Here is a 26,880-nt window from a genome sequence, read left to right as displayed (position 1 = left end):
GCAAGGGCCTACCTGTACGCCTTTTGGCCTTAACAGGTTAATGTTTTACTTTATATGTAATTTACTCTATGTTACTTTCCCTTTACTTTTGGTTCTTTGTATTTTTAAGAAAAATCTCTAAAAAATATAAGGTATAATGTTAAAAAGATGCAATTTCTAGTAAGGCCTCTAACACAGTGTTTCTCAAGTACGGTCCTCAAGACCCCCCAACAGGTCATGTTTTCTGGATTTTCTTAGTCTTTCACAGGTGATAGGATTATGGTCAGTAAATCAGGCATCACCGCAGTTATTTCACCTGTAAAAGACTAAGGAAATCCTGAAAACATGACCTGTTGGGGTCCTTGAGGACTGTGCTTGAGAAGCACTACTCTACAAAAAGTAAAATGTACAACATAATGGAAGCGGTGCTACACCCAGTTATAACAGCGCAGTGGGCTAGGTGCAAGGGCTGTAGGCTGTAGCCTGGCCTGTAAGCTGTGGCTGTAAATATCCCAGAGAAATTTAGTTTAGACAACACTTGAATTAAAAACTGTAGTTTATTAACTATTAAAGGTGCATGATTCAGATACATAGGTGACAAAATACAGAAGTGCACAGAGGAGCGAGTGATAACAGCTATCAACTAAATATTTATTGTATCTAATTACAGTGGGGGAAGTGATGATATAAAACATATATCACATAAATATTAAATTATTCATAGTAATAGACAAGGTAAAAATATGCTTTTAACTTACAATGAGGCCCTCAGCATGAGAAATGATGACTAGTTGAAATAACCATAAGATACCCACTGCAACCATATACATACTAGATGGAATTCTTACCCATATAAGGGAAGAGCTGGTTCACTCCTCCAACCTCGACACACATTTCAGGATCTTTTTCAAGTGGAATTTTTCAATTCCTAGTAAGGCCTCTACAAAAAGTAGAATGGATAACATAATGGTATTGGTGCTACTCCCAGTTATCACAGGGCAGTGGGTTAGGTGCAAGGGCTGTTAGTACCTGTACTCCCTACCTACACACTTCACCATATCAGCGAAGTATATAGTTGTGTAAAGTAAAGTACAGTACCTGTAGGAAAGTGCAGCCAGCCTGATGGCTTTGCATTTAATTAAATACACATATACTGGGACAAGTATTTCCCTTGTATTTAGAGTGAATGATAACTTGTTATTTTGCCCTATTTAACTAGACTATTGCAATGATTAACTTTCATTCAATGATGTGGAAGGATGACTACTTTACTGATGCCCAACTGTACAAACCTGAAAGGTGGATGAAGCCAAGATCCACAATAAATCCATTTGCAAATACACCTTTCGGTATTGGAAAAAGAATGTGCGTAGGACGACGCCTGGCAGAGTTACAGCTTCAGCTGACTCTATGTTGGGTAAAATAAATATATATTGTATACTTTATTTTGTGTTTCAGAAATACAATAATATATTGTACAAAATATATGATTACCTTACCCCACAACTTCTCATCTCACACAGTCATTACAAATACTGTATATTCATAGTGCAAAGTGTTATGTAAAATATCATATTAACTTTGCCTCCCCATTAGGCATGCATGAGCCCCATTTAGGCAGGTATGTCTTCCAATTTGACATGTAGTCCCCCCAATAGGCACGCAATTTCTCCTTTGTGCCAATACAAAACAAATCATGCCAATGACGAGTGACATCCCCACGCGCTCTTGCTGGGGCAGAGGTCAGGAAATTCTCCTGGTGTAGGCTTTAGCCTGAAGCTGCCCACTAGCTACACCTATACATTTTAATTGTTTGCACATGTGCACTTGCTTGCCTAGGTATTCTGGGCATGTGTCCTTGATTCCCTAGTTAGTGAGCAAGCCGATAATATAGTGGAACCCCAGGAACCTAAGGCCTTGAGCAGCTGCCTAAACCTCCCACAAAATAATCCGCTGGGTGGATTAGGGTTGGGGTCATTTAGAACCTGACTGTGCCTCTCCTGGGCCAGGCCCCATAGCAGTCACGTACCCTGATTCTATGGTAGGTACACCATTGGCATGCAGACAGATGTTTTTGAGTGCCAAATATGCTGCTGCTCTGAGACAGAAAATGTTAACTCTTCTATTTATTTCAAGTTCTACTGGTAAATAAGGATTCTACAGTTTGTGACAGCAGGTCTGATAGCAACTAACAGCCTGCGGGCTGTCTCCACTAATCTTATCTTGATGAGGCACATGGACCAAATGTGTTGGTTACAGCCAATCCTGAACACTCTAGCAGCAGAAAGCTGTAATTGTTTCAGGAAAGCAGACCTTATAGGTGTTTTCCATGAAATAAACTTATTACCTTTTTGATAAGTGCGGGACCTACTGCTGGGTCCCCAACCAATTATAAGAACAGGGATTGTCTGTCCACCTGTTTAAATGGAGCAGCGGTTGCATAAGCGTGCCAACAGCTCATTTAACACTATTGACCTGAAGAAGATCTGTAAAGATCTAGCAGGCCCAGTAAGTTTAAAGGGGTACTCCAGCAAAGAACATCTTATACCCCATACAAAGGACCCCCGTGATCTTCCTGCGGCCCTCAGCATTTGTTAGAACATCCGGTGCAGTCCCGGAAGCTTGTCACGTCACAGTCGTGCCCGCTGATGATGTCACGGCCACGCCCCCTCAATACAAGTCTATGGGAGGGAGTGTGATCATGCCCCCTCCTATAGACTTGCATTGAGGGGGCATGGTCATGATGTCACCAGCAGGTGTGACCGTAGCGTCATGAGCCTCTGCCCCACATTGCCAGTCATCTGGTATGGAGCAAACTTCGCTTTGTGCACCGGATGTCTGGGGTGCCCCAGCTGAGATCGCAGGAGTCCCGATCAGACATCTAATCCCCTATCCTTTGGATAGGGGATAAGATGTCTAGGGGTGGAGTACCCCTTTAATAAGGCATCAGTTTGGTGATTCAGTCAGTTAGTCATGTGAAAAACTGTAAGCCAAATTTCCCAAAGATCATCTGAAATATGTACAGATGTAGCTAGGCTTATCTTAAATGTTGGTGCTTTAAGATATTGTGCTTCACTAGTAGTAAGATAAGTTATCCTAACTTATTACACAAAGCTAGATTTAACAGTGCCTCAATTACTGGCCTTATCTTGATTCCTGGAGCATTAGGATATCTCACCAAGGCACACGGCTACATCTGAACAGTAAATGTTTAATAATATTTGTCACTTTTATGACTTACTATTCTGTGTCATATGTTAGAAATGACTACGGAGAATTTCTCTTTGTGTATAGTTGTATGTTAAACTAATATATATATATATATATATATATATATATATATATGCGTGTGTGTGTATGTGTGTGTATGTGTGTGTGTATTAACTTTCTATAATTTGTTTTTACATTTCTTTACCTTAGATTTTACAGAACTTTAAAATAAGTGCCACAGATATGAAACCGGTGAAAGCCATTGCCTCAGGATTGATGATTCCCACACGGAAACTTCCTGTAGCTTTCAAAAAACGATAGGCACCTGCCGAACTCTATCATGTGCCTTTGTACCAGGGGTTAACTGCTGCTGTCTTGCATCTTCCGTTGTCTGGACAATGCAAATGTATTGTTAATGTTGAGGTCCTATTTGCTGTGGATTATTTGTTTTATCTAGTTTTGTTTTATTTAATTTTTTTCATTTTTTTTACAAACATTTAATTTAGTTTTGTCTTGTATTGACATAAGTCCATAAACTAATAATGTGTCCTCTCTTAAAGGGGTACTCCACCCTAAGACATCTTATCCCCTATCCAAAGTAAAGTTGTATGGTGTGAGATTACCAGCTAAAAACATCAATCTAACATAACATTTGTGCCACTCTGTATTAAAAGAGTACTCCACTGCCCCAGCATTCTGAATATTTTGTTTTCTTTCTTGATTCTCTTTCCAAAAAAAGAATATTCTCTTTCCAAAGCATAGGGGATAAATTATAGATCGCAGGAGGTCCGACTGCTGGGACCCCCGCAATCTCCTGAATGGGGTCCCGGCAGTGTGCTGGAAGGGGACGTGCCGACCCCATACAGAGCGGCGGCCAACACGCCCCCTCCATGTATCCCATAGAGATACATGGTGGGGGTGTGTTGGCCGCGGCTTCCTGTGGTGGTCGGAACGGCCGCTTCCATCAGATTGCCGTGGCTCCATTAAAGAGATTGCAGGGTCCCAGAGGTCAGACCTCCTGCAATCTTTCACTACACTACTCCTTTAACATGTACTGTATATGTTGTGTTTCTCTGTATGTAATTGTATAAATGAAGCATTTTGAGTGTCCTATTAGTCCTAATATTGGGTTAAATTGGAGAAATTAAATTAATTAATCAAATTAGACATTAGTTAAAAGTGGACACATATGTAGCAATATATCACATTATTTAACAAGTCAATTTAATGCTTTGAGATTTTTGTACATTATAAGGGCACGTGCACACAGGTAAAAGCTGTGCCCAGGTGAAGGCAGGGAAGCCCTGAAATTCCCATTTATTACAATATGGGTCCAAAGCAGAACCAGTCATAAACAGTCTCCCCATCTCCATTTAATTCAATAGGAACAAGATTTAGTAAGGTGACACTGTATAGTTTTTGATGTGTAATTTACTGCAGTACAGCTTCTTTGTCAAAAACCCCACATTTACAAGCCGTGTGAACATGCCCTTAGCTATAACAGTAAATGTATGTGATATAATACTGACAATAAAAAATATAGAAGCATAACATTTTGTAATTCACACTAACATCAGCCAGTACGCTACAGTATATTGGTTAACAGAAAAAAATATTTGAATTATTGAGACACAAACCAGTTGAAAAGTGCTGCTTGTACCGATTGAATTTATGTATTGAGCTATGTACCTTTTATATTTATGGTACTCTTGCTATTCTTTATTTTTCACAAATAAAAACATTGAAACAGAAAAGTGCTGCTTGTTGAAGTAATAAACCACAGAATAAAATCAAAGGTTGCTAAGTTATCTTTTTTTCTATAGAGCATTAGGTTGAGCAGAATGATAAATCATTTTAAAGAAAGATTTGTGTTTTTGCCTTGTACAATGCTTGTGTAAGATGAGATGTGTTTGTCTTCTAATCTTACAGACCTTTCTTGTATCCTCCAGAATAATCTACTTTGTTTTGAGCTGTAGAAATAAATGTAAAGTAAATGTTAGAAAGCAAGCAGTAACTTGTTAAAGCACATTTTTTAAAGAAAAGAAAAAAAAAAGGCAAATAAAACTGAAGGCTGATGAGCAAACCTTGTAGATGTTTTATCTGTAAATTTTCATAAAACCACTAGATGGCACAATTTCCCAATCAATGAGTTTAAATTGTTATACTGTCTTGTAAATAAGGCCTATAGAGGTTTAGAGAGGCAGGAAATGCATGATATATTCTTTTGTTTTAATAATTATTTGTGCACAATGAAATGTTAAGATTTTACCAAGCCCAAGCCCATTTTCACCTTAAAGGGGTTATCCACCATAAGGGGATTTTAGTACGTACCTGGTAGACATTAATGGACATGATTAGGAAGGATCTGCACTTGTCTTGGGGCTAAATGGCTATGTTGTGAGATTACCATAACACTGTGGCTAGCTTTTTGTGAACTGGTATTTCCTGTTTTGAAATTCCCGGAATACCCCTTTAAGGGCCAGAGCATTTTTTGCACATCTGTCCATTGTCACTTTAATCTGGGATGCTTTTATTTATGAATTTGATTCCGATATTGTTTTTTCGTGACATATTCCACTTTAACATAATGGTAAATTTTTGTTGATACATTTTATGGTGAAAAATTCCAAAATTTCATGAAAAATTTGAAAATTATGCATTTTCCTAACTTGGAAAATAGACATACCAAATAAATTATATATTGTGGCATACTATTTTGGAAACCACACCCCTCAAGGAATGTAACAAGGGGTACAGGGAGCCTTAACGCCCCACAAGTGTTTGACAAATTTCTGCTAAAGTTGGATTTCTGCTAAAATGCTGGTGTTACCCCGATTTTTCCATTTTCACAAGGGGTAATAGGAGAAAAAGCCTCCCAGAATGTCTATATGTGGATGTAAAGGGCTCTGCAGGTGAAATACAATACTCAGAAGAGGAGTGCCATTGGGCTTTTGGAGAGAGAATTTGGTTGGAATAGAAGTCGGGGGCCATGTGCAAAGCCCCCATGATGCCAGAACAGTGGACCCCCCCTCCCCACCCACATGTTAATCCATTTTGGAAACTACACCCCTCACAGAATGTAATAAGGGGTGCAGTGAGCATTTACACCCCACTGGCATTTTTAAAATTCAATTTTTCATTTTAACGGACCACTGTTCCAAAAATCTGTCTGTCTGCATGATATCCGATCGTCAATCGGGGTCAGCACCGCAGGCTTTGCTCTAAAGGGCCACCCATTGTCTGTCACGTCTGCTATGAAAACAGTCAAGCATGCATGGGAGAACCGCAGAGAGGTAGTAGGAGAGACAATCAGGTAAGGCCAGTCCACCATTCATCTTTCGCCGATGTAGAACTTGTCTAGCCAGCCTTGGACATCATTGAGCCCAGATGAAATTTGACTGAAGCGCAGAGACCTCCTTGAAGAAGGAACGGGGTACATGTGTAAGGATACCAGAAAAAAGACAAAGAAGAGCACATTCATTTTAAAGATATTGATTCTCCCTAACCAGGAGAAGTCTCTGCGCTCCCATCTAGCCAAATCTGATCTCAGCGAGTGTAGGAAGGGGGGAAAGTTGGTGCTGAACGAGTATGACAGACCAGAGGGAACCTGAATTCCTAATGTCAAATGGGACAGATAGTCGGCCATGTTAGCGAATTTGGGTTTGGGGATGCGAGTACAGGGCCATTATACTTGACACATCAGAGGGTCAAGGCCAATTTGCATTAGGGTAGCCATTAAGAATTCCCAATCCACCCAGTCAAAAGCTTCTCCGCGTTAAGAGAAATCAGGAAGAGCAGAGCACAGTGTATTGTAGAGAATGCCCTCAGGGTGTTATCTCTGGCTTCCCTTCCACGGATGAAGCCTACTTGATCCAGGTGGATAAGGGAGGACATATGAGGTGCTAATCTGTTAGCGATAAGCTTCACAAACAGCTTAGCATCAGAGTTAATTAAAGATATTGGACGGTAGCTTGGACAAAGAAGGGGGTCTTTCCCTTCTTTAGGGATAACTGTAATGAACGCCCTTAGAAAGGAATGAGGCAGTGGGGGAATTACCTGAGACATCATTGAAAGCTGTAAGAAGTGAAGTCGTCAGATCCGTCTTGAGGACTTTGTAGAATTTGGCAGTATAGCCATCAGGGCCTGGGCTCTTGCCAGCAGGTAGTGAGGAAATAGCAATAGCTAGCTCCTCAGGGGAGAAAGGTCGTTCTAGAGCTTCAATAGTGTCTGAAGAGAGGGTTGGGAGGGCTGTTTCTTCTATATATTGTTCCAACGAGGGGAGGGGTTTGCAGAGGAGAGCACAGGAGGTTTCGGTAGCAAAAATTACTCAAAGTTCTTCCAAATCACTCCTGTTAGCCAAAAGTGTGAGTTTGGCTAACAGAATAACCGAAAGCCAAGAAGATGTGTAAAAACTAAAAGCAAGTGATTTTGGCAAAGGCAGAGCTTAACATGGTGGGGAGTGCTTAAACTATTTACTTTTCCTCTTTTTTTCATTGTTTTACAGTTCTACACAAGGATTTTTAGAATATGCAGTGCATTTTAAGCTTTAAAAAATGCCTTTAATTGTATGTGTATATATATATATATATATATATATATATATATATATATATAGTGGGGATCAAAAGTTTGGGCACCCCAGGTAAAAATTTGTATCAATGTGCATAAAGAAGCCAAGGAGTGATGGAAAAATTGCCAAAAGGCAACAAAAGTTAGATTTTATTTCCATCATTTACACTTTCAAAATAACAGAAAATAAAAAAATGGTGTCTGCAAAAGTTTGGTCACCCTGCAGAGTTAATATGTTGTACCCCTTTGGCAAGTATCACAGCTTGTAAACACTTTTTGTAGCCAGCCAAGAGTCTTTCAATTCTTGTTTGAGGTATCTTTGCCCATTCTTCCTTACAAAAGTCTTCCAGGTCTTTGAGATTTCTGGGCTGTCTGTCGCGCACTGCTCTTTTAAGGTCTATCCATAGATTTTCAATTATGTGTAGGTCAGGAGATTGTGAAGGCCATGGCAAAACCTTCAGTTTACGCCTCTTGATGTAATTCCCCGTGGATTTCGAGGTGTGTTTAGGATCGTTATCCATTTGTAGAAGCCATCCTCTCTTTAACTTCAGCTTTTTCACAGATGGCATCAAGTTAGCATCCAAAATTTGCAGAAATTTTATTGAATCAATTTTTCCTTCTACTCGTGAGATGTTCCCTGTGCCACTGGCTGCAATACAACCCCAAAGCATGATTGATCCACCCCCATGCTTAACAGTTGGACAGAGGTTCTTTTCATTAAATTCTGTTCCCCTTCTTCTCCAAACGTACCTTTGCTCATTCTGGCCAAAAAGTTCAATTTTAACCTCATCGGTCCACAGTACTTGTTTCCAAAATGCATCAGGCTTGTCTATTTGTTCATTTGCAAAGTTCAAACGCTGATTTTTGTGGTGAGGACATAGAAGAGGTTTTCTTCTGATGACTCTTCCATGAAGACCATATTTGTACAAGTATCTCTTTATAGTGGAATAGTGTAACACAACTCCAGTGTCTGCCAGATCTTTCTGGAGGGATTGTGCAGTCAAACGTGGGTTTTAAATTGTTTTTCTCACAATCCTGCCAGCTCTTCTGTGTGATATTTTTCTTGGTCTTCCAGATCTTGCTTTAACTTCCACTGTTCCTGATGACTGCCATTTCTTAATTACATTTCGAAAAGAGGATATTGACATCTGAAAAGGTTTTGCTATCTTCTTATAGCCTTCTCCAGCTTTGTGAGCGTCAACTATTTTCAGTTTCAGATTTCTAGACAACTGCTTAGAAGAACCTATGGTGCTGATTGTTGGAGCAAGGTCAGGTGAGTCTGGGCATTTAAAACCTTTGAGATTGACATCACCTGGTCTTCCCAGATAATGATTGAGAACAATCATGACACTGGCAGGTCTCAGCTTTGCAAAGGGGGCAGTGCATGCTTTAAATTCTGCAGGGTGCCCAAACTTTTGCAGAGACCATTTTTTTTTGTTTTCTGTTATTTTGAAAGTGTAAATAATGGAAATAAAATCTAACTTTTGTTGACATATTATAATAATGTCTAATCTGTAATGTGATGCCTTTTGGAGATTTTTCCATCTTTCCTTGGCTTCTTTATGCACATTAATACAAATTTTTACCTGGGGTGCCCAAACTTTTGACCCCCACTAGTGTTTTGCTTGTTTGGCACATGCTATTGATGATTTTTAGTCTATACCCATGTTTTTTAGTTTTTTTCTTTTAACTCGTAGTATGTGCGACACATTTTCCCGTGCGACACGAAAAAAAAAACGTGCCACAGAAAATGGAATGACACGTGCAACACATTAAAAACTTTGCTCCTAGAGTGAAATCTAAAACACTCCAGAAAAAAACACACAAATTATAGTAATCAGGGCTAATTATTTTGAAGCAAGTGCAAGAGCGGTTTAAGTGCAGTTCATAGACAGAGAGTGCGGAGAGAAAAATCTGGGTATAACTGTTTCTCTGTTCCATTATGTGTGAGGTTTTTGATACCATGGGCTCTACGTATTATGTCATCTTTCTGGAGAAAGTGGTGCACTCTGCAAATGACATCTCAAGGCTTTTTAGGGCCAGGGTTTTTAGCCTTGAGGGCTCTGTGTGCACGATCAAGTTCCAATGGAGTGTCCAGTGGTTTCTGTAAGACCTCATTAAAGATCTTCTGTAAGGTGTCAGATAGATTTTGAGGTTTTACTGATTCGGGGAGACCTTTAACCCTGATGTCGTTTCTTCAGTTTCTATTATCTATGTCATCAAGATGGTCCACAATAAGAGCTTGTTGCATGGTCAATTTATCAGTAGCCTACTGGAGTTTCTGAATTTGAGAAACTGTCGAGGAGCGGAATTCCTCTACTGTTTGAACCTGCTCTTGCAGGTGGGATACAGCGGTTTTCACGGGTTTGAGGTCTTGCTGCCAGGCAGATTTCAGATCAGTAGCTAGTGACATTAAGTCAGTTTTAGTAGGAAGTAGGGCTAAAAGAGCTTGCAGCTCAAGGTTATTTTTCTAAGTGTTAATCATCATTTCAGAGATAGGCAAATGTTGGTCAGAGGCTGGGCATGGTGTTTGAGTGGGTATAGCAGTAGTAGAGTGTGCAGAAGAGGGTGAGTAAGATAGTAACATAGTTCATAAGGTTGAAAAAAGACCAGAGTCCATCAAGTTCAACCTATATTCCTAATGAGTCCCTACTGAGTTGATCCAGAGGAAGGCAAAACACCCTCATACTAGAGGTAAAAATTGCTTCCCACCTCCAAATATGGCAGTCAGAATAAATCCCTGGATCAACGTTCTGTCCCTATAAATCTAGTATACATAACCAGTCGTCCCAAGTGTTCTCCCATTTAATACATAATTCCAGCCCAGATATTTCCTCCCCATGTGCATTACCTTATATTTATCAGCGTTGAACCTCATCTGCCACTTCCCAGCATAAACCTCCAACCTATCCAGATCCATTTGTAATAGTGCACTGTCCTGTTTACCACTTTAAAGAGTTTAGTATCATCTGCAACGATTGCTACTTTACTATTCAACCCCTCTACAAGGTCATTAATGAATATATTAAATAGAACAGGACCCAAGACTGACCCCTGTGGTACCCCACAAGTCACCCAATCAGAATAAGTATAATTAATAATCATATAACAACAAATGGGTTAAACCTTAAAGTGCACTCTCCCAGCCCAATCCTTCTCATTTTATGTACCAATCTTTTATGTGGCACCGTATCAAATACTTTGGAAAAATCCAGATATATGACATCCAGCATTTCCCCTTGGTCCAGTATGGAGATTACTCCTCATAAAAGCTGATCACTTAAGTTTGACAGGACCAATCCCTCATAAACCCTTGCTGATATGGGGTCATACATTTATTTTTATCAAGATACTCCAAAATAACATCTCTTACAAAACACTCAAACCATTTACACACATGGGAGGTTAAACTAACAGGTCTATAATTCGCGGGGTCACCTTTTGAACCCTTTTTAAATGTTGGCATGACATTTGCGAAGCGCCAATCCTGGGGAACATTCCCTGTCACTAAAGAGTCCTTGAATATAAAAAATAGGAGTCTGTCTATTACATTACTTAATTCCTTTAGAACATGGGGGTGAATGCCATTGGGAACTGTTGATTTGTCTATTTTGATTTTTTTTAGGCAGCACTGTACTTCTTCCTGGATTAGACAGGTGACCTGTACTGGGGAGTTTACCTTATCTCGCTGTACTTCACCTGGCATTTCATTTTCCTCGGTGAATACAATGGAGAAGAATTTGTTTAGTATATTTGCTTTTTATTGATTCCCGTCTATAATTTCTTCCTCATAATTTTTTAAAGGGCCTATACTTTCATTTTTGACCTTTATGCTATTTATATAGTTAAAGAACATTTTGAGGTTAGTTTTACTCTCTTTGGTAATGAGTCTTTCTGTCACTATTTTTGCGGCACTTATTTGTTTTTTTACATAATTTCAATTTTTCTCTATAGCTTTTTAATGCTTCTTCACTGCCGTCCTGTTTTAGTAGTTTAAATGCTTTATTTTTGTCATTTATTGCCCCCTTAACATTTGTATTCATCCATATTGGTTTTCTTTTATTCCTGACCCTTTTATTCCCATAAGTTATATACCTCTTAGAGGTATATACCTCTCAGTGAGAATTTAAAATGCTCTTAAAAGTCTACCATTTAGTGCCAGTAGTCTTGTTTTTGAGGATATTATCCCATTTTATACTGTTAACGCCTTAAGGACCAAGCACATTTTCACCTTAAGACCAGAGCGTTTTTTGCACATCTGACCACTGTCATTTTAAGCATTAATAACTCTGGATGCTTTCACTTATAAATTTGATTCCGACATTGTTTTTTCATGACATATTCTAATTTAACATAGTGGTAAAATTTAGTCGATACTTGCATCAATTCTTGGTGAAAAATTCAAACATTTCTTGAAATATTAGAACATTTTGCATTTTTCTAACTTTGAAACTCTCTGCTTTTAACCACTTAAGGACCAGGCCATTTTACACATTAAGGACCGGAGCGTTTTTTGCAATTCTGACCACTGTCACTTTAAACATTAATAACTCTGGAATGCTTTTAGTTCTCATTCTGATTCTGATATTGTTTTTTTCGTGACATATTCTACTTTAACTTAGTGGTAAAATTTTATGGTAACTTGCATCCTTTCTTGGTGAAAAATCCCAAAATTTGATGAAAAAAATGAAAATTTTGCATTTTTCTAACTTTGAAGCTCTCTGCTTGTAAGGAAAATGGATATTCAAAATAAAACATTTTTGGGTTCACATATACAATATGTCTACTTTATGTTTGCATCATAAAATTAATGAGTTTTTACTTTTGAAAGACACCAGAGGGCTTCAAAGTTCAGCAGCAATTTGGAAATTTTTCACAAAATTTTCAAACTCGCTATTTTTCATGGACCAGTTCAGGTTTGAAGTGGATTTGAAGGGTCTTCATATTAGAAATACCCCATAAATGACCCCATTATAAAAACTACACCCCCCAAAGTATTCAAAATGAAATTCAATAAGTGTATTAACCCTTTAGGTGTTTCACAGGAATAGCAGAAAAGTGAAGGAGAAAATTCACAATCTTCATTTTTTACACTCGCATGTTCTTGTAGACCCAATTTTTGAATTTTTGCAATTGGTAGAAAGGAAAAATTTTTTACTTGTATTTGAAACCCAATTTCTCTCGAGTAAGCACATATCTCATATGTCTATGTAAATTGTTCAGCGGGTGCAGTAGAGGGCTCAGAAGGGAAGGAGCGACAAATGGTTTTTGGGGGGCATGTCACCTTTAGGAAGCCCCTATGGTGCCAGGACAGCAAAAAAAAAAAAAAAAAACACATGGCATACCATTTTGGAAACTAGACCCCTCGGGGTACGTAACAAGGGGTAAAGTGAACCTTAATACCCTACAGGTGATTCACGACTTTTGCATATGTAAAAAAAAAAAAAATTTTTACCTAAAATGCTTGGTTTCCCAAAAATTTTACATTTTTAAAAAGGATAATAGCAGAAAATACCCCCCAAAATTTGAAGCCCAATTTCTCCCGATTCAGAAAACACTCCATATGGGGGTGAAAAGTGCTCTGCTGGCGCACTACAGGTCTCAGAAGAGAAGGAGTCACATTTGGCTTTTTGAAAGCAAATTTTGCTCTGGGGGCATGTCGCATTTAGGAAGCCCCTATGGGGCCAGAACCGCAAAAAAAACCCACATGGCATACCATTTTGGAAACTAGACCCCTCGGGGAACGTAAAAAGGGGTAAAGTGAACCTTAATACCCTACAGGTGTTTCACGACTTTTGCATATGTAAAAAAAAAATTTTTTTTTACCTAAAATGCTTGGTTTCCCAAAATTTTTACATTTTTAAAAAGGGTAATAGCAGAAAATACCACCCAAAATTTGAAGCCCAATTTCTCCTGATTCAGAAAACACCCCATATGGGGGTGAAAAGTGCTCTGCTGGCGCACTACAGGTCTCAGAAGAGAAGGAGTCACATTTGGCTTTTTGAAAGCAAATTTTGCTCTGGGGGCATGCCGCATTTAGGAAGCCCCTATGGTGCCAGAACCACAAAAAAAAAAACACATGGCATACCATTTTGGAAACTAGACCCCTCGGGGAACGTAAAAAGGGGTAAAGTGAACCTTAATACCTTACAGGTGTTTCACGACTTTTGCATATGTAAAAAAAAAAAAATTTTTACCTAAAATGCTTGGTTTCCCAAAATTTTTACATTTTTAAAAAGGGTAATAGCAGAAAATACTCCCCAAAATTTGAAGCCCAATTTCTCCCGATTCAGAAAACACCCCATATGGGGGTGAAAAGTGCTCTGCTGGCGCACTACAGGTCTCAGAAGAGAAGGAGTCACATTTGGCTTTTTGAAAGCAAATTTTGCTCTGGGGGCATGCCGCATTTAGGAAGCCCCTATGGTGCCAGAACCGCAAATAAAAACCACATGGCATACCATTTTGGAAACTAGACCCCTCGGGGAACGTAAAAAGGGGTAAAGTGAACCTTAATACCCTACTGGTGTTTCACGACTTTTGCATATGTAAAAAAAAAAATTTTTTTTTTTACCTAAAATGCTTGGTTTCCCAAAATGTTTACATTTTTAAAAAGGGTAATAGCAGAAAATACCTCCCAAAATTTGAAGCCCAATTTGTCCCGATTCAGAAAACACCCCATATGGGGGTGAAAAGTGCTCTGCTGGCGCACTACAGGTCTCAGAAGAGAAGGAGTCACATTTGGCTTTTTGAAAGCAAATTTTGCTCTGGGGGCATGCCGCATTTAGGAAGCCCCTATGGTGCCAGAACCGCAAAAAAAAAACACATGGCATACCATTTTGGAAACTAGACCCCTCGGGGAACGTAACAAAGGGTAATGTGTACCTTAATACCCTACAGGTGATTCACAACTTTTGCATATGTAAAAAAAAATAAAAAATTTTACCTAAAATGCTTGGTTTCCCAAAAATTTTACATTTTTAAAAAGGGTTATAGCAGAAAATACCCCCCAAAATTTGTAACACAATTTCTCCCGAGTACGGCGATACCCCATATGTGGCCCTAAACTGTTGCCTCGAAATACGACAGGGCTCCAAAGTGAGAGCGCCATGCGCATTTGAGGCCTAAATTAGGGACTTGCATAGGGGTGGACGTAGGGGTATCCTACGCCAGTGATTCCCAAACAGGGTGCCTCTAGCTGTTGTAAAAGTCCCAGCATGCCTGGACAGTCAGTGGCTGTCTGGTAATACTGGGAGTCGTTGTTTTGCAACAGCTGGAGGCTCCGTTTTGGAAACAGTGGTGTACCAGACATTTTTCATTTTTATTGGGGAGGGGGGCTGTGTAGGGGAATGTGTATATGTAGTATTTTTTACTTTTTATTTTATTTTTTGTTAGTGTAGTGTAGTGTTTTTAGGGTACAGTCGCACGGGCGGGGGTTCACAGTAGTTTCTCGCTGGCAGTTTGAGCTGCGGCAGAAAATTTGCCGCAGCTCAAACTTGCAGCCGGATACTTACTGTTATCCTCCGCCCATGTGAGTGTACCCTGTACGTTCACATTGGAGGGGGGAGAAACATCCAGCTGTTGCAAAACTACAACTCCCAGCATGTAGGGTCTATAAGTGCATGCTGGGAGTTGTAGTTTTGCAACAGCTGGAGGTTCCGTTTTGGAAACAGTGGCGTACCAGACGTTTTTCATTTTTATTGGGGAGGGGGGCTGTGTAGGGGGTATGTGTATATGTAGTGTTTTTTACATTTTATTTTGTGTTAGTGTAGTGTTTTTAGGGTACAGTCGCACGGGCGGGGGGTTCACAGTAGTTTCTCGCTGGCAGTTTGAGCTGCCTCTGGTTCAATCACACAGAAGGCCACATATACAAGATGGTAGATAGGTTAGATTTTGTGCAGCATTTGAACTTATGGGGCACAGGATGAAATATAGGATGCCATTTTTTATTAGCTGCTATGGATGTTCCCATCTGAAACGGCAACAGATTGCTGAACATGTGTGGGCAGGCCCTTAGATGCTTGTGGTACCGCTGTAGAATTCCAGGCGGGGAGAAAAGACCAAGGTTTTTTTGGGGTGCACAATGCTGGTAGCAAGAACCACGGATGCCGTGGGTTATACTAGAGTTGTTTTATTTCACATAGACAACGCATTTCGAGAGGAGACCGCTCTTTTTTTCAAGTCCTTTGCATACATGTTTTACTAGATATTGAGCTTTGAGCCCAACATCTCCAGGTACGTGAGTATTTGGCGCGACTGCATACAATTGTCTCACCCTTGGTAAAGGCGCATGTCAGCACCTTTGGTTGTCTGATTTTTGTCTTTGCATAATCCAGGCCCTTAGATGCCATTAAAATTATTGACTGTGGCATCTAAGAGGTTAAACTTTTAGATTGTAGTCATTTCTGATATTAGCTGTTGCAACAGGATTTCAGATGTTTTAAATCCACATTCCCAATGCTAATGACATGTGAAACAGTACTCAAGGAATCAGAGCACTGTTACAGTAGATTGCAGGACTCCTACTTGCTCAAATCCTGTTTGGTGCAGGTGGTTAAGGGGTTAATAAGAGAAAATACAGTCACAAAAAAAATGAATAAAGAATAAGAATAAAGTTTAAATCTTTGTTTGTTAAATCGGCAAATTCAAAAACATTTATGTGTTGAACATCTCAGCATAACATTAACTTTTCTAAAATGCTTTATAAAAAAAAAAAATCCTTTTTATAGCAATCATTACTACTAGGGCTCCAAGCTGAAGCACAGGCAGGCACAAAGGCCAGTAAGTGAGAGTTGGACTACCACTTCTCTATGTTCACTTCTGTCCCATCAGACTGCAGAACAAAAACAGAGAGGATGAGGTTACAGAGCTGCGTGTAGTGATTGGATATAGATACCCAGCACAGCAGACTCAGGGATTAAGATGAGTCATGCAGACAGTGGACATGCCTTCTTTAGAGTACAGAATGACAAAGCAAGTGAGCATCAGAAATAAAAATATTTGTGAGAGAAATACAGGTAACAGGTACATACAAATGCACAACATGAGAATTAGGTACTGAGTAAAATTTTTGTGGCATATGACAGGTACATTTTGATATTTTAGAAATTACTTATCATATAGTCTTCTATCACTTTAAATTTTCCTTGGATATCTTAAAAATGAACAGCTTGATGTTTAGAAACGTTATGAGAATGACAATATATAGACTATAGTGTCAGGGCAGTTGATTGCAATTTGAAATGTCAAGATTGCCTAGAAAGATAGGTAGATGGATAGATTCTATAATATCACATGCCATGTATATTTTATAATAGCCCACTGTATTATTTACTACGTTTTTATGAAATAATCTGCTCAAACCATCAAAACAGAAATTTCTATTTAACATTTTGTTCCGCTCATTAATCAGACGGCTCATTTTTCAGTCTGGTCTAATAGAATTCAATTAAAGTTGAAGTTTGTAACAGTGATCCTTATTATTTATGCATTCCTTCATTAAATTATTAATTCACATATATTTGCATAATGATTACAGGAAATGTTTAAGACAACTTTAAAAGTTTATGATTAATACTAGGGGCAATTTATTATCTATAATTCCTTAATGTTTTTATAGGATTTAAATGTCTGGCTTACGACAGATATTTAAAGGAAAAACAGAATTAAACCTATACAACCATGGCATAAACAGTATATATTACTATACTTTGTTATTTTAAATAATGTACCACTTTTCTCATGACAGTAAAGTAGGGCTATAAAAATTTCTATCCGATGAGATCAACATGCAATTAGGTATGTGCATGTTTCCTAGCTGACCATAATACACCCCCAAGATAGCAGTACACTGCTTTAATTGACAGCTAGCTTCTTATGTTTCCTTGACTCAGACACTTATATTGTGTATTTGTGGGTGATTTGTTAATACAAATGTTAAGAAGTGCTTTTTTGACATCCCATTTCTGGTATGTATCCGTATACATTTTTTTTTTAATTATGAAAAGGTTGGTTGTCTGTTTTTACAATGAAAGGTGATGGCAGATATTTGAAACTTCACAGGCATACAGTTGTTGTCACCTAGGGTATACCCTTGTCACCACACTTCAAACATGTACCCAGATAATACCAGTAGAGACTTAAGGTGACCTCATTTCAAAATTTTCTGGTTTAAGCTCTAGTACAAAACCATGAAAGAGGTATACTCAGTAATGCAATAATTAAAAGGTCCCCAAACCAGTCCTTAAAGGGGTTATCCACCATAAGGTGATTTTAGTACGTACCTGACAGACAGTAATGGACATGCTTAGGAAGGATCTGCCCTTGTTGTCAGGATCCGGACTGGTATGCGGGGAGGACACAGGTAGTGAATCCTCTGTGCCAGAGAGGCGTGGGCTGTACCAGGGGAACGGAATCTAAGGGATTACTGGTATTCACCAGAGCCCGCCGTAAAGTGGGATGGACTTGCTGCAGCAGGTAACCCCCAGGTCGTTCCACCCGGTAGCGACTCAACCCCTCTGGTGGCTGAGACTGGCGCGGGACACAAGGACAAGGCAAAGGCAAGGTCAGACGTAGCAGAAGGTCAGGGCAGGTGGCAACGGTTCGTAGTCAGGGGCAACAGCAAGGGTCTGGATACGCAGGCAATGGGCTCACAAAAATGCTTTCACTGGCACAAGGCAACAAGATCTGGCGAGGACAGGAAGGGGAAGTGGGTTTATAAGTGTTTGGGAGTGATTGGGAACAGATTGGGCCAGGCACCAATTAATGGTGCACTGGCCCTTTAAATCTGAGAGACCTGGCGTGCACGCCCTAGAGAACGGGACCGCACCCGCCGGGACTGAGCAGAAGGAGGACGGGGCAGGTGAACAGAATGGGATGCGACCCGCGGGCAGGCACGTCCCGCCGCGCGGATCGCATCCCCGCCAGAGGAAACAGAGCAGCGCTCCCGGTCAGCAAGTCTGACCGGGGCGCTACGAACAGGAGCCAAACGCTGCGAGCGCTCCGGGGGAGGAGAGGGACCCGAAGCGCTCGGCCTGACAGTACCCCCCTTGGGTCTCCCCCTCTTTTTGGAACCAAGGAATTTGTGGATGAGCTCCTTGTCCAAAATATTGGCCTCAGGCTCCTAGGACCTCTCTTCAGGACCACAATTCTCCCAGTCAATTAGAAAAAAATCTTTTACCTTGGACAACTTTAGAGGCGAGGATCTCCTTCACAGAGAACACATTGGAAGAGCCAGAGACAGGAGTAGGAACAGTGATCTTGGGAGAAAAACGGTTTAAAACAACAGGCTTGAGCAAAGAAACATGGAAAGAATTAGGGATACGGAGAGAGGGGGAAAGATGAAGTTGATAAGAGACAGGGTTCATTTGTTTTTTGACTTTGAATGGGCCTAAAAATCGAGGGCCCAACTTGTAACTGGGTACCCGGAATCGTATGTACCTTGTCACCGGGGGAAAAAATAGGAGTAACCCTTCTCTTCTTGTCGGCGTGTCTCTTCATACGGGAAGACGCCATTTGAAGAAACTTTCGAGTGTCACGCCAAATAGAGGAAAAATTTTGAGTCAGTTCATCCACGGCAGGAACTCCAGAAGAAGTGGGTATGGAGGAAGAGGGTGACGACCGTACACCACAAAAAATGGAGACTTAGAAGAGGATTCAGAGTTTTTAAAATTGTAGGAAAATTTGGCCCAAGGCAGAAGGTCGACTCAATCATCTTGACGGGATGAAACAAAATGTCGCAGGTAGTCACCAAGTATCTGGTTCACTCTTTCCACTTGACCATTGGATTGTGGGTGGTAAGCAGAAGAGAAATTTAATTTGATTTTTAATTGACTGCAGAGTGCCCTCCAGAATTTTGAAACAAATTGAACGCCTCTGTCAGAGACGATGTGCGTGGGAAGCCCATGGAGACGAAAAATTTAAAGAAAAAATTGCTTCGCCAACTGTGGCACGGGAGGAAGACCTGGCAGAGGGACAAAATGAGCCATTTTAGAGAAAACGATCAACGACCACCCAAATGATTGTGTTGCTGTGAGAAGATGGAAGGTCAGTGATGAAATCCATAGCAATATGGGACCATGGCTGTTCGGGAACTGGCAGAGGAAGGAGAAGACCTGCAGGCTTCTGGCGAGGAGTTTTATCACAGGCACAAACTGTACAAGCCCAAACAAAATCAGTCACATCCTTCTCCAGGGAAGACCACCAATATAGTCGGGAAATTAACTGAATGGATTTTTTTATTCCAGCGTGGCCCGCAAAAAGAGAGGAGTGACCCCATTTGAGAATCTTGAGGCGAAGACGCGGAGGGACAAAAGTCTTTCCAGGAGGAATTTGCACCAGAGAGGCTGGGGCAGAGGAGATCAGGCACTCAGGAGGTATAATGTGCTGTAGAGGAGCTTCACCATCGGTGGAACATGATAGAGCATTAGCCCTGACATTCTTGTCTGCAGGACGGAAGTTTATTTAAAAATTGAAGCAGACAAAAAACAACGACCATCTAGCCTGGCGAGGATTAAACCGCTGGGCGGACTGGAGATAAGATAAATTTTTATGGTCCGTGTAGATGGTGATGGGGCGAATGGATCCTTCCAAGAGATGTCTCCACTCCTCAAGCGCCAACTTAATGGCCAAAAGTTCACGGTCTCCAATGGAACAGTTTTTTTCTGCAGGAGAGAAAATGCAAGTGATGTTTTTTCCAGAAGTGGTTTTTTGAAGAAGAATGGCTCCAGCTCCGACCGAGGAGTCGTCAACCTGAAGGAAAAAGGCTTCATAGGATCAGGCCTGGACAGGACCGGTGCCGAGGCGAAGGCGGTCTTGAGTCGGTTAAAAGCTTCATCCGCTTGGGGAGGCCAAGATCTTGGATTCGCGTTTTTCTTAGTCAGTGCCACAATAGGAGCAACGATGGTGGAGAAGTGGGGAATGAACTGACGATAATAGTTAGCGAATCGAAGAAAGCGTTGGATAGCACGGAGTCCATGGGGTGTGGCCAATCCATTACCGCAGAGAGTTTGTCAGGATCCATTTGAAGACCCTGACTCGAGACTAAGTATCCCAGGAAAGGAAGGCTGCTGCGTTCAAAAAGACATTTTTCAAATTTGGCGTACAGATGACTTTCACGAAGATGCTGGAGCACTTGACGGACATGGAGACGATGTTCCTCTAGGTTGGAGGAAAAGATTAGAATGTCATCTAAGTAGACTACCACGCAGGTATACAGCAAGTCCCAAAAAATGTCATTAACAAAATCTTAAAAGACTGCAGGGGCATTGCAAAGTCCAAACGGCATGACGAGATATTCAAAGTGACAATCTCTAGTGTTAAATGCGGTTTTCCACTCGTCACCCTCACAAATTCGAATGAGGTTATATGCACCCCTTAGATAAGATTTGGTAAAAAATTTGTGCTCCACGCAGTCGGTCAAAGAGTTCAGAGATGAGTGTCAGAGGATAGCATTTTTTCACTGTGATTTAATTAAGACCGCGGTAGTCTATACAAGGGCGTAGAGATCTGTCTTTTTTGGCAACAAAGAAAAATCCAGCTCCGGCTGGAGAAGAAGATTTCTGGATAAAACCTCTTTTTAGGTTTTCCTGAATGTATTCAGTCATGGCTTGCGTTTCTGGAATGGAGAGTGGGTAAATCCTGCCACGGGGTGGTGTTGTACCAGGAAGCAAGTCAATAGGGCAGTCGTAGGGTCTGTGTGATGGTAAGATCTCTGCTTGCTTTTTACAAAAAACGTCAGAATAGTCCTGATAGGCCTTAGGAAGGCCTGGCAATGGTGTAGCGATGGAGACTTGGCTGGTAGGAACAGACTTGTGGCAGGAAGATCCTCAACTTTTAATGTCCCCAGTGGCCCAGTCGAGGATAGGTGCGTGACGCTGGAGCCAGGGCAAGCCAAGAAGAATTTCAGAGGTACAGTTGGGCAATACAAAAAATTCAATATTTTCATGATGGAGAACTCATGAGCAGAGGTTCTGTGCAGAAACACACGGTGCAGACCAGTTTTTCTCCATTCACTGATGAAATGAAGAGAGGTTTGACGAGACGAGTAACAGGAGTATTGAATCTGTTGATGGCTTCAATCAAAGGCTTCAATCAAATTTCCTGCTGAACCTGAGTCCAGAAAGGCCAAAGCGGAGAAGGAAGTATTAGTATTTGCGGGTAGAGAAATCCGCACAGGTATAGTCAGTCGTGGAGAGGAAGAATTCACACCTAGCAACGCCTCTCCCACGTTAACTAGGTGCGTGCATTTCCCTGACGCGGAGGACGAATAGGACAGTACTTCAGGAAATGTTCGGTACTAGCACAGTACAGCCATAAGTTTTCGTTCCTGCGGCAAGTCCTCTCTTGTTGGGTCAGGCGAGACCGATCCACTTGCATAGCCTCCTCGGCGGAAGGCACAGGAACAGGTTGCAAAGGACACTGGAAGAGAGGTGCCAAGCGAGAAAACCGCCTGGTGCGAACAAGATCCGTTTCCTGGCAAAGCCCCTGGCGTCTTTCTGAGAAACGCATGTCAATACGGGTGGCCAAATGGATGAGTTCCTACAGGGTAGCAGGAATCTCTCGTGCGGCCAGAACATCTTTGATGTGGCTGGATAAACCTTTCTTGAAGGTCGCACAGAGGGCTCATTGTTCCAGGCTAGCTCAGAGGAGAGGGTGCGGAACTGTATGGCGTATTCGCACACTGAAGAGCTCCCTTGGAAGAGATTCAATAGAGCCGTCTTGGCTGAGGAAGCCCGGGCATACTTCGGAGAAGAAGGACTGAATAGTAGCAGTGGCAGGATCGTTGCGGTCCCAAAGCAGTGTGGCCCAGGACAAGGCCTTTCCAGACAGCAGGCTGACTACGAACGCCACCTTAGACCGCTCTGTGGGAAAATGGTCCAACATCATCTCCAGGTATAGGGAACACTGGGACAGGAACCCACGGCACAGCTTAGAGTCCCCATCAAACTTATGAGGTAGGGACAGGCAGAGTCTAGAAGCGGCCACTCGCTGCGGAGGAGAAGCTGGAGCTGGCGGAGGAGATGGTTGCTGCTGTGGAGGCAGAAGCTGCTGTAGCATGGCAGTCAACTGAGTCAGCTGTTTTCCTTGTTGGGCGATCTGCTGAGATTGCTGGGCGACCACAGTGGTTAAGTCAGCGATATTGAGCAGTGGCACCTCAGCGGGATCCATGGCCGGATCTACTGTCAGGATCTGGACTGGTATGCGGGGAGGACGCAGGTAGTGGATCCTCTGTGCCAGAGAGTCGATGGCGTGGGCCGTACCAGGAGAACGGAATCTAAGGGATTACTGGTATTCACCAGAGCCCGCTGCAAAGCGGGATGGACTTGCTGCGGCAGGTAACCCCCAGGTCGTTCCACCCAGTAGCAACTCAACCCCTCTGGCGGCTGAGACTGGCGCGGGACACAAGGACAAGTATAAAGGCAAGGTCAGACGTAGCAGAAGGTCAGGGCAGGTGGCAACGGTTCGTAGTCAGGAGCAACAGCAAGGGTCTGGATACACAGGCAATGGGCTCACAAAAACGCTTTTACTGGCACAAGGCAACAAGATCCGGCGAGGACAGGAAGGGGAAATGGGTTTATAAGTGTTTGGGAGTGATTGGAAACAGATTGGGCCAGGCACCAATTAATGGTGCACTGGCCCTTTAAATCTGAGAGACCTGGCGTGCGCGCGCCCTAGAGAGTGGAACTGCGCGCGCCGGGACTGAGCAGAAGGAGGACGGGGCAGGTGAACAGAAAGGGATGCAACCCGCGGGCAGGCACGTCCCGCCGCGCAGATCGCATCCCCGCCGGGGGAAACAGAGCAGCGCTCCCGGTCAGCGAGTCTGACCGGGGTGCTGCGAACAGGAGCCGAACGCCGCGAGCGCTCCGGGGGAGGAGAGGGACCCGAAGCGCTCAGCATGACACTTGTCTTGGAGCTAAATGGCTATGTCATGAGATTACCATAACACTGTGGATAGCTTTTTGTGAACTTGTATTTCCTGTTTGACTTTTCTTTTTTGACTACAATCCCACAATTCTATTTTCCCACAATTCTATTTGTCCCTGTTTTATTTTAATGGAGTAACTGAAAAAAAAAATATTGATGGGCCTTAAGGACTGGATTGGAGACCACTAGTGTTGCTCGCGAATATTCGCAAATCAAATTTTATTCGCGAATATCGCATATTCACGAATTCGCGAATATTCGCGAATATAGCGCTATATATTCGTAACGAATATTCATTTTTTTTTTTTTTTCACAGTACACATCACAGTGATCATCCCTCTCTGCTTCCAGCTTATGTGGTGTAAGAAGGCTCTAATACTACTGTGTGAGACTGGTGTGCGAATTTTCGCATATGCGAATATTTGCATATGCTAATTTACACATATGCAAATTTTAGCTTATGTTAATTTTTGTATATGTAAATTTCCGCATATGTTAATTTTCGCATGCACGAATATTCGCATATGCGAACATAAAACGAGAACATTACGAATATGCGAATATTCGCGAATATGACGAATACTCGTCCATATATTCGTGAATATTCGCGAATTCAAATATGGCCTATGCCGCTCAACACTAGAGACCACTACAATAGAGCACCTCACTTTGGTGGAAGGCAAGAGGCCCATGAATAGATATGAAGCTCTGACATCGGCTTCTGCCTAGTCATAATCATCTAATACTAAAATGGACCTGTCACTTTTTCCATGTCACAGAGGAAATAGTTTTTATCGGTTAAGGATCTGGGAGCTGAGACCCCCTTGGATCTGGAAAAGGAGCCTGGAGAAGTGTGCAACATTGCTGTTTACTCCCTGACTCACAGCAATCTTTGACTCACTGCTCTATAGACTAATAATGGAGCGGTGAGTCGCTACGAGCCAGAGAGCGAAAAGCAATACCCTTCTCCCTCCTCCTTTTTCTGTGCCGTAGGAGTCCATTGATATCCCTGCTGATTAAAACTTTTGACATGTCTCTGTGACATGTCAAAAGTTTTTCTAATTAACAGCGGCACATTTAGTTTCATTTGTGTTAAAAGCTTGATGGCCGACATTTATCAATGACTTTACACCTTTTTTTCTCCGTACAAAAGGCGCTATTTTGGCGCACTGTGTGTTATTTTGTGCCTTTTGGTGGTAGAATATTTTAGTCATTCCAGATGTTTTGGAGTTGCAGTACACACTTTTCAATTCAGCGTATGCCGTGGACTGAAATTTATGAACTGCGCCTTTTTGTAAAAAGGCGCAAAAAAGGCGCAAAGCCACTGAAAAGTGTCTAAAACTACACCCTCCCAGACCTGGCGTAGCTTTTTAGTGTATGTGAAGAGAGAAATTTAAGAAAATGTTTACCTGCACAAAATTTATCAAATGCTCTGTGACCATTTTATACATTTAGTGCTCCTACACATTACCAGCACACAAAAAAAGGGTGTAAAAAAATGCTTCACTTACACCTACAATGATAAATGTGGGCCGATATCTTTAGAAATGTATGTAATAGATAGATGCTTATTTCTATTGTCTTTATTTTTTCCAGAAAGTTAAACAGATTTGTAAATTACTTCTATTAAAAAATCTTAATCCTTTCAGTACTTATGAGCTTCTGAAGTTAAGGTTGTTCTTTTCCATCTAAGTACTCTCTGCTGACACCTGTCTCGGGAAACACCCAGTTTAGAAGAGGTTTGCTATGGGGATTTGCTTCTAAACTGGGCGTTTCCCAAGACAGGTGTCATCAGAGAGGACTTGGACAGAAAAGAACAACCTTAACTTCAGAAGCTCATAAGTACTGAAAGGATTAAGATTTTTTAATAGAAGCCATTTACAAATCTGTTTAACTTTCTGGAGCCAGTTGATATATATATATATATATATATATATATATATATATATATATATATATGTATATATATAAAAAAAAGTTTTTTCCTGGATAACCCCTTTAAACTCCATTTAGTGCGATCCAGGCTCCAGGCCATCTAAAATGGCGGATCCACATGTGAGGATATGGGGCATGGAATCCTGGGAAGGCAGGAACAAGGATAGGTGGGATGATCCTGATTCACATGCAGGATGCAGCCTATCAGCAGCCAGTCACCCCTGTGATGTCACAGCCCAATATATAATCGGAAGCTATATTGCAGCCAGTCACTTTATCCTTACACTGCAGAGAGATAGATAGGGACAGACAGCACTGTGTGTTACACAGAAAAGCTTTTTCCAGAAACAATTTACCTCCTAGTCAAGTCAGTGTTCTGTTGGACAGAGAGCAGTTGGTTTTTTCACAGAAAAGCATTCTTACTGCAGCGATTCACCTCCAAATCACTGTCTACAGCATTATATTATAGAGAGAATCAGAGAGCAGTGAGTTGCACAGAAGAACAGCAGCGATCCACCTCCCAGTCACTGTCTACAGCGTTCTATTATGGAGAGGATCAGAGAGCAGTGTGTTGCACAGAAGAACAGCAGCGATTCAGCTCAAGCACAAATCCTGCCTAAAGGCACTGATAGGGAAGTGAGTGAGATTGAGAATGCAATTATGGCTGTAGTACACAGCGACTGTGTGCTGCAGCACTTGTGTCTACTGCTGGTGTTGTGCACTAAAACTTTCTTAAGCGTACTGTAGCGCATTTTTCTGCCCTCATAAGTGCATACCACATACGTATATCTAAGTGTTGTATAATTTTGTTTCTGATAAAGTCTTAAGGACCTAGATACTGTGAAAGGACAGCCAAAAGTACTCACCGGCTGATGTTGTACACAAAAACTTTTCTGAGCGTACTGTAGCACATTTTTCTGCCCTCATAAGTGCATACCACATGCGTACATCTAAGTGGTGTACTATTTTGTTCCTGTTAAAGTTTCAAGGGCCTAGATACAGTGAAAGGCCAGGCAAAAGTACTCACAGGCTGGTGTTGTACACAAAAACTTTTTTAAGTGAACTGTAAGACACTTTTCTGCCCTCATAAGTGCATACCACATACGTACATCTAAGTCTTGTACCATTTTGTTCCTTATAAAGTCTTAAGGGCCTACCCTGTTTCCCCGAAAATACACCCTACCCCAAAAATAAGCCCTAGCTGGATTGGGGTGGGCTGCAATATAAGCCCTACCCCAAAAATAAGACCTAGGCAATGCTCAGGCT

General features: G+C 41.5%; 1 protein-coding gene across 2 annotated transcripts in view; it reads left to right on the top strand.

Moving 5' to 3' along the window:
- The window catches only part of LOC130273902 (1,25-dihydroxyvitamin D(3) 24-hydroxylase, mitochondrial-like), a 33,119-nt gene extending 27,864 nt beyond the window's left edge, over positions 1–5,255 (top strand). Inside the window, exons 10-11 of one of the 2 annotated variants that reach the window (XM_056521400.1) lie at positions 1,199–1,396; positions 3,409–5,255. In XM_056521400.1, coding sequence (XP_056377375.1) covers positions 1,199–1,396; positions 3,409–3,510 — 300 coding nt within the window. In that variant the 3' untranslated portion in view covers positions 3,511–5,255. Of the gene's footprint in view, positions 1–1,198; positions 1,397–3,399 lie in introns of both variants that reach the window. The other variant, XM_056521399.1, reaches the window with a different exon arrangement.
- Positions 5,256–26,880: the final 21,625 nt, after the last annotated feature.

This window comes from Hyla sarda, chromosome 5 (genome assembly GCF_029499605.1).
Source record: "Hyla sarda isolate aHylSar1 chromosome 5, aHylSar1.hap1, whole genome shotgun sequence".
Taxonomy (NCBI): Eukaryota; Metazoa; Chordata; class Amphibia; order Anura; family Hylidae; genus Hyla; species Hyla sarda.
Note: the sequence above shows the minus strand (reverse complement) of the source record. Positions and strands in the feature narration are given on the sequence as shown.